The 9,222-nt window shown below is 34.0% G+C and overlaps 1 protein-coding gene across 1 annotated transcript; it reads right to left on the reverse strand.

Annotated features, from left to right (window-relative positions):
• Positions 1 to 7,347: 7,347 nt before the first annotated feature.
• Positions 7,348 to 9,222, reverse strand: LOC127108094 (40S ribosomal protein S14). The gene is made up of 6 exons (XM_051045463.1): positions 9,054 to 9,222; positions 8,806 to 8,928; positions 8,668 to 8,713; positions 8,424 to 8,509; positions 8,184 to 8,313; positions 7,348 to 7,545 (listed from the first exon to the last, which is right to left on the reverse strand). The coding sequence occupies exons 1-6, from the start codon at positions 9,054 to 9,056 to the stop codon at positions 7,478 to 7,480; spliced, it is 456 nt and encodes a 151-aa protein (XP_050901420.1). The 5' UTR covers positions 9,057 to 9,222; the 3' UTR covers positions 7,348 to 7,477.

Below are 9,222 nucleotides of genomic sequence, written 5' to 3' on the forward strand. Positions count from 1 at the left end.
TCTGAAAACAAGTTTTTTGTTCACAAATTTTTATATCGCTCATATTTTAATCTCTTCTCTTTCTAAATTTTTTCTATTCTTACATTTTATATATATTTTTAGATTTTGTTTTTGTTGCTAATTTTTTTTCTTTACTATAATATTACACATATTAAGTAATAATTGTTTTCTTAATTACCATCCTATTTTATATGATTTACAAAATGAGAAAATAGGTAATGCACGGACATTGTAATCGTCAATCAATAGCGATCATGCATCCCGTCAAATCAGACAGAAAATTTTAAAATACTGATATAACATAGCAAAATGATATATTCTTATTGAATGGCATCAGTGCATCATCATTAAATCCTTACAAAATTAATTTATATATTTTAAATTTTTTTTTTCTAAAATCGATGTAGTGTCCATTATTTAACATACTTTTATAAAATTTTACAAAAAAAATTTTTATACATAACACCAATTTTAAAAGTAAAAAAATATAATGAGATCAAAAGTTTTTGAGTTTGAAATTAAGATATTAGTTTCGTAAATCAAATAGAATAAGAGATTAAAAATATAGTTGTTTAATTTTTTTTTATTGTTTATTTTTAGATTTTGTTTTTGTTGTTAATTTTAATAATTATTTTCTTAATTATTGTTTTGATACTCTATTTTATATGATTTACAAAATTAGTTTCTATATATTAAATTTAAATTATTTATTTAAATTATTTTGTTCTTTTCTTTTTTTATTAAAATTGATGTGGTTTCCGTCCAACATATTTTTATTGAGAAAAAGGATGATGCAGTGACAGTGTAAATTTATTTTACACAGTCAACCAATGACGATCATGCATCTTGTCAAGTCAGACTGAAAATTTTAAAATACTTATAAGATATGGCAAAATCATATGCTTTTATTAGATGGCAGTGTAAAACTTTTTTACACTGTTAGAGCATCACCATTAAAAAAAATTTAAAAAAATTTATATGATTATGTGTCACACGTCATTTAAAATAGACATAACACCAATTTTAAAAGTAAAAAAAAAAATAATAATAATAATAATAGAGATCAAAGTTTTTTGAGTTTAAAATTAGAAAATTAATTTTGAAAATCAAATAAAATTGGAGATCAAAATTATAGTTATGTCTAATTTTTTAAAATTATAAAATTTTATATATGTACATATTCTTTTTCCACATTGTCTTTTACTTTGTTAAACACTAAATAGTTCATACTTTCCATTGATTTGTCTTATGTGAGTTGTGTATATCTTTTTCCTTGTGATCATCCCCTTGTATACTAACTCAAACTCGTCATGTACCTTCAGCTCATCATAGGCTATTCAATGTGTTTTTCCCGATTCATGTGGTCTCTTAATGGTGATTCGTAATCAAACTTGATTGCCAAATCTCAACCCATAATGTTATTTGTCAGAGATAAACGTGTTATTCGTCGTATATTAATCAAATATTGTTTCTATAATTAGTCTTAGGTCAGTATGATCAACTTGGCCCATTTGTTGCCTCTATTGGAGCCTGTTTTGCTAGACGGGTTATCCATCAGGGTGGGCTCTATTGGGTCTAGGCTAGACGTCATGTCAATCGATGTGACCCAGCCCGAGAAATAATACATGTACTTAACCCCCCCCCCCCCCCTCAAACATGAGTCGTGTATGGCAAAATGCTTTCCTGTGACCTATTAAGAAACAGGACGTATACACAATTTTTCAAGCATGAGTTGCATATGAGCAAAATGCTTCCCTAAGAACGGTTAATGATCGTCTGACGCAACTCCCAAACAATCCTTTTCGTGCGAGCTTACTCTAACTTTTCCAAGTATGGCGACCTTTTATTATGATCGCCTAATGTATGTTTGTTATCATATTGTTCCACTTACACTAGCTATGATGATTACCAAACATCTTGGAAATAAGAGTAACTCATGACCTATCCCTACCTCCTGCAACCCTAAGAAGATAGCTTTAAATGCACTCGTCATTTTTTCTGCCACTCAAACCTATAAATAGACTTCGTTGTCTCTCAACTCTATCATCTTTTCGCTTCACCCCACAAACTTGTAACAAGCGTCTCTGCATTTTTCTTCCTTCCATGTCTTGAATCTTTAACAAATGCTCAAAACACCAGATAATATTATTTTTCCTCTATGTTTTTTCTTTCTTCTTTCATGTTGTTTATTCGATACTACTAATAATCTAGGATGGCCACAGAGCCCTAAAACAATGTTGAGATGTGTTAGTTATGACTCAATGCACGATAAGCTCGAAATGGGATACGGGGCGAGTAGAAATGGAGATCTTTGGTAGATACGAGAGTGCATCTAGTGGTAGTTCAGGGGAGCTAATCACCTAATGATAGTAACACTAACTTAATGTCCTCTTCCTTAGGCCGACTAGATCTGACATGGTTTTCTCAACCTCTAATCAAAGTTCCTTTTGTGAAGCAGCTATGAACATTGACTCCATATGTCATGAAGACGATTTGATTCATATTTCTGGTTAGATCTGGAGTTGTCCACCATTGGGAATAGGGTTTATGACCCAACAAAACTTAGCAAGACGGATAGAGAGAGAGAGAGAGAGGGAGAGAGAGAGAGAGAGATGGTCGACCTATTAGAGGGGTTTGATATTATAGGGTAAAAAAGTTGCTTATACTTGAGGTAGATCATCTGACGCTGATAAGTTTTATGCATAAGATGCTTTCATAATTCCATGGACTCACGCACATACTCTAATTTATTATAACCCTTTGTTTTTGTTTTTTTTATTGAGATGATGGCCCATCTTGCATTAGCAGAAAGGAAAGCGGTGATGGCGAAGGCTAAAGCCCATTGAGGCTAGGTGGAACTTGTTAAGCAAAGTGACCCCTCCGGCTTCCAAGCTCGGACAATTAAGAAAATAAAGGATTCCACAAAAGGGACATCATCAAATTCGTTCCTTTGACTATTGGCATTCCTCCCCCCCCCCCCTAAAACATGAAGTCGGTCCTAGAAAAAAGAGACTTATGGATGATCCTCGCAAAGGGATAATAGATTTGGACGTCGTCGATTCCCTAAACCTAGAGGCTAGTAGCTTCATGGAAGGTGGCGGCGGAAGTGGTCTTTCAAAAGGTGGATCATCTGCCATTTCTTGCAGAGAAGTGTTTAACTTCTAGGATAAGAGATTTGATGGGATGTCGTTCACCTATGACCACCTCAACATCATTGAAAAAGTGGAGATGGGATATTTTCTAGGCCCTTAAAAGACATTCCATTTCCTTAGCACTTATCTGATGATGAGTGTTGTTTTAGATTATGCCTTATTTGAAGATTGTGGCAGTTTGTCAAATAGGGTGAGCGATCTAAAGTTTTAGCTCAAGTAAGTGAAGCAAAAGTATGAGAACATCAAAACCATGATGACTTATGCTAACGAGAGAATAACTACTCTCGATAAGGATTTGGTTGGAGCCAAGGCCACCTCTAAAAAGGCTTGGCAGGAAAGGGACAGACTTCTAGGGGAGACAAAGTCCCTTGAGACGGACTTCTAGAGTCAAAGAACCAAACTTGGTGGGGTTGAGGCACAACTGAGTGGTATTAAGATGGAACTTAAGGAGGCTCGCATTGAGAGACTCCTTTTTGGGGACTAAAGGTTTGATAAAGAGAAATTACAAATATGTTGTATGTACCTAGAGCTCAACCTTGGCGATCTATATTTATTTAAGGTGGTGGTAGATGGTCGCTTGGTGGAACAAACTGACAATGTTGACAACTAACCGTTAGATGAAGAGAAAAAAACAATGTTTTCTCCCAAGGAGCCAGTTCTTACTAACAAGGTTTCTAGGGAGGTTTAGATTGTTCTGTTAGAGAACCCGCTCGAAGACACCCCCCACCTAAGATTCTTGTGGATACCTCGTAGGGCTTCTTCCTCAGACTTAAGAGTCTTCGTAAGAATCGTGTAGATATCCTGTAAGGCACCGCTCGTATGCTAACGAGTCCCCGTAGCATTCTTGCCAATACCTTGTAGGCTTATGAATCATAGTAAGGTTCTTGCGTTCTTGTCTAAGAAGTGTGTAAATCTATCATCGAGCTATATATTTGGCATATAACCCACAACTAATTAAAACACTTATGGAGCCTCATTAAAACCGCATGCCTTTACAAGGAAAATGAGTGTCATCCTAACATGTTATTTTATTGAATATATATTAAAAGTTACCTAATGTTTAGCATTAAAGGATTTGTTAAACTATAATATTGTCTTAATTTCACAATGTTCCAAGTTCTAGGAACCTCTTTTCCTTCAAGGTATTTTAATTTATATGCTCCTCAGGATAGTTTGGGTCGTACTCGGAAAAAGCGCTCCCATTTGTCGAATAGTTTTCCCCTTTTGGGCAGTGTCACAATCGACTTCAATACCAGGTTTCCTTCTTCAATTGTTTTGAGTTTCACCATGGAATTATATATTCTCTCCACACTTCGTCAAGAACTTCTGGATCTGGCCCATTTCTCCGACCTCTTCTAACAGGCCAACATAACTTCTCAACTGGTCTGGTTTTCTTTGTTGTTAAAGTGATATCATCATCATGTGAGCGGGCTAATTTTAACCAGGAGCATCGCATCTGAATCGTAGACCATTCTGAAGGAGGTCTCTTAGTGGATGAGTATAGGATTGTTTGATATGAACATAATACCTCATGTACAAGCTCGACTCGACTCATAGTACATTTGTCTCCTTCAGCTTCTTTTTTTTATCTCGGAGAGTATGATTTTGTTGTCTAGTTATGCTTGCCCATTCGCATATGGATGCTCGACCAAAATAAAATTCATTTGGACTCTTATTTACTAATAGAATTCGACCATATATGAGCTCGAAAATTGTGTCATGTTGTCAGAGGACTTTGGTAAGTCAAACCTACATATAATATTCTTCCAATAAAAGTGTTATACCTGTTACGCTATTATTTTTGCTATTGCATCAGCCTCTAGCCATTTGAGGAAGAATTCAACCCTTACTAGTGGCTCTAAGATATCCACTTCTCATTGATGTAAGGGTTATAGTGAAATGACTAAATGCAATATCTCGGTAGGGCGTGGATGAAGTTTGAGAAACTTTGAAATTTCGATTTACTTATTCAGCATTGTTTCTAAGCATGATAGGCTAATTATTAGGCCTTTAGAAGCTTGCTTGCCAAAGTTCTTCCACTTATATGGCTTCAACATACACCTTCATACACCTTCTGAACCTCGACCAAAACCAAACCTAACTCCTTTTCTACTAGGCATCTCAGTACAAGTGTAGCTCGACACATTTTGTTAAACTTTTACCAAAAACATTAACTTATACTTACGTGATAATCCAGCAGATAAAATTGGACAAAATGAATCAACAAACTTCCCTTAACCCAAAAGAATAAATTTTATAAATTACTAACGTGACAATCCAGTAGATAAAATTGGACAAAGTGGATCAACAAACTTCATTTAACCCAAAAAAATAAATTTTATAAATAACTAACGTGACAATCCAGTAGATAAAATTGCACAAAGTGAATCAACAAACTTCATTTAATCCAAAAAAATAAAATTTATAAATGGGAGAGACTTCGTGAAATTTTACTTTTCTTCCTGATTTCTGAATCGTAGACCATCCTGAAGGAGGTCTCTTAGTGGATGAGTATAGGATTGTTTGATATGAACATAATACATCGTGTACTAGCTCGATTCAGAGTACATTTGTCTCATTAAGCTTCTTTTTTTTATCTCAGAGAGTATGATTTTGTTGTCTGGTTATGCTTGCCCATTCGCATACAAAAATAAAACTCGTTTGGATTCTTATTCATTGATAGAATTCTGAACTCGAAAATTGTGTCATGTTGTCAGAAACGATGGACTTTGGTAAGCCAAACCTACATATAATATTCTTCCAATAGAAGTGATATACCTGTTATACTGTTATTTTTGCTACCGCATCGGTCTCTAACCATTTAAGGAAGAAGTCCACCCCTACTAGTGGCTCCAAGATACCCATTCCTAGTTGATATAAGGGCTATAGTGAAATGACTGAATGTAATATCTCGGTAAGGGTGTGGCTGAATTTTGAGAAACTTTGAAATTTCGATTTACTTACTCAGCATTGTCTCTGAACATGATAGCCTAATAGTACTCGGCCTTTAGAAGCTTGCTTGCCAAAGTTCTCCCACTTAGATGGCTTCAACATACACCTTATTTAATCCAAAATAATTAAATTTATAAATAATTTACATGACAAGATAAAATTGGACAAAGTGAATCAACAATCTTCATTTAATCCAAATAAATAAATTTTAAAAATAGGAGAGACCGAATTAACCCGTGAAATTTTACTCTTATTCCTGATTTCTTTACCTCCTTTACCTCATTCATCTTCATTTTTATATTATCTTAACTAAAAAATTCATACTCAAATTCCAAATTTTTATTGAAAATACAATAGGCCATAAGTTTTTATATTTAGTCTCAGATCCAATCTTTCTTTTCCACGCATAAAAAGAAATAATAAACTAAAATAATCCATTCAAGACAAGCATCATGAAGCCTTGATGTGCAGTCTTTATAATCTTAATTCATACTCAAATTCCAAATTTTTATTGAAAATACAATAGGCCATAAGTTTTTATATTTAGTCTCAGATCCAATCTTTCTTTTCCACGCATAAAAAGAAATAATAAACTAAAATAACCCATTCAAGACAAGCATCATGAAGCCTTGATGTGCAGTCTTTATAATTATATATATATATATATATATATATATATATATATATATATATATATATATATATATCAAAACTCGTAATTTCTTTCAATTTTTAATTAAATTTAGCTATACGACACTTATCTATGACTTATTAAACGCTGCACATCAAGGCTTCATGATGCTAGTCTTGGCAGCTTATTTCCCATTTGTCAGTAATTTCTTTATAATCTTTTATATATATATATATAAAGCAAAACACGTATTTTCTTTCAATTTTTAATTAAATTTAGCTACCCCCCTCACAGGACCCCAGACTTTCTAGGTCTGTTTATGCACTACTTTCTCAAAAGAATAATTCTAGGAATGAATGAACTCACCGCATCAAGGCTTCATTGACCTTGATAGCATTAGTTGTGCATATACTAATTATGTTGTAAATAGAACTAAACCGTAGTATGATGATAACATAATAGCAAGAGTTGTAAACAGAACAAAAGTTCAATGAAACTTTTGCAGTTTTATCATATCTGCAAGAGTTGTAAAATCACAAAACATGTAAAACTTTCACTGGACTCTTAGCTATATCTAATTAAACTCATAAAATTTTGGGCAAACTCAGGAAATACAATTAAGTAGCAAAACTGAATTAAGGCTAAATTTAAATATGCCAGAATACAACAATAGTCTGGATTAAAACAAAGCAGAGTGACCAAAAGTAAACACAAGAAGCTCCATCCAAACCATAGTAATAATCTATAGCCTTCTACCCCTTCTACCACTCTTTCGGCGTGTGCTATCAGAGGGAATTGGAGTCACATCCTCTGTAAATTTAAAAAAATAAACAAATTCCAACAATGATGATTAGAGATAAAAACAGAAATTAATACACAACATACACATCCAACATAAAACAAAAGTGCAGAAAAACCTACGGATCACAGAACCAGCTCAAAACAAGAGAGAAATAGATTAAAAGAATTCAATTGGAAATTTAAAAAACACAAACAAATTCATTAAAAACAATGATTAGGGATCAGAACTGAGAAATTCATTAAACAAAACATTATAGAGGAATAAATAACTGTAGCTTCATAAACAAGATTCACATATACATCAACAAAAGAGCAGAAAACCCAAGGCTATGTCTGGTGTGATGGAACATAATGGAGTGGAGCAGAATGGAACATCACATAATGGAATGGAACAGAATATAGATCTCACTCCATTGTTTGGGTATTTTATTAATAATATTCCATTCTATTATTGCATACACCTAAATTGGGTTGGAATAAAAAAATGGAGGATTAAATAGACTGGACAAAACTTATTCCATCATGTTCCATTCCACTCCATCACATTATTTACAGTTCCATTCCATCACATATCCATACATACCCTAAGAATCCTACAACAGCTTTATATGGGAAAGAAGCAAGAGGAAAATGGATTAAAAGAATACCTATGCGACCAATTTTCATGCCTGAACGAGCTAAGGCACGGAGAGCAGCCTGAGCACCAGGGCCTGGAGTTTTAGTCTTGTTTCCTCCAGTTGCACGAAGCTTGATATGAAGAGCAGTTATTCCCAACTCCTGTTCCAGAAAACACAATCAACAACCGTTAATGAAAATCACTTAGTAAATAAAATTCAGAAATAGGAAAGCCACATATAGTAAAAAAAAATACAAATAAATCCAATTACCTTGCACCGTGTAGCTACATCTTGTGCAGCAAGCATAGCAGCATATGGAGATGACTCATCCCTGTCAGCTTTAACTTTCATTCCACCTGAACATTTTCAAAGATTATAAAAAATAGGCTCGCCTTCAAAATACAAGGAGAAATTAAAAACATACAATTTCTTCTACAAATACACTGAAATTGCAGATAACTTTGTAAATAAGCTGATTTTACAATAACTATAAATCAGAGAGAAACACACTAACCAGTAATGCGGACTAGGGTTTCTCTCCCAGACAAATCAGTAACATGCTGCAATAAATCAAAAACCACCCAATTACAACAATAAATCACAAACAGCAGAGTAAACACAAATTGAACAAGAAATAGCCAAAATCACTCACAATGAAGGTATCGTTAAACGAAGCAAAGATGCGAGCAACACCAAAAACATGTTCCCCATCTTTAACAGCAGGACCAAGAGTCACAGTCTCTTCCTTAGGCTCTCTAACCTTTCTCTTCGACGACTACAACAAGATAAACCAGAACCCCATCAACCATCAGATCTTATAGAAAAAAAATTCAATACCAAAGTAAAAAAAACTTTGATGCTAAATCAAATTAGAAAACTGAAATCGAGCTGTATGCATACCATTGTTGAAGGTCTAGGGTTGTTTGACGATTCCTGCTTCAATCCTGGGGCGTGCAGCTTCTTCACGAGCGTCGCTGCTTTTGGTTTGTATGAGGGAAGAATTTATTATTGATTAGGGTTTTGTGAAATTTGGTGTTGGATTGGGCCTTTTCTTACCCGCTGGGCCTCT

Source organism: Lathyrus oleraceus, chromosome 7, assembly GCF_024323335.1.
Source record: "Lathyrus oleraceus cultivar Zhongwan6 chromosome 7, CAAS_Psat_ZW6_1.0, whole genome shotgun sequence".
Lineage (NCBI taxonomy): Eukaryota > Viridiplantae > Streptophyta > Magnoliopsida > Fabales > Fabaceae > Lathyrus > Lathyrus oleraceus.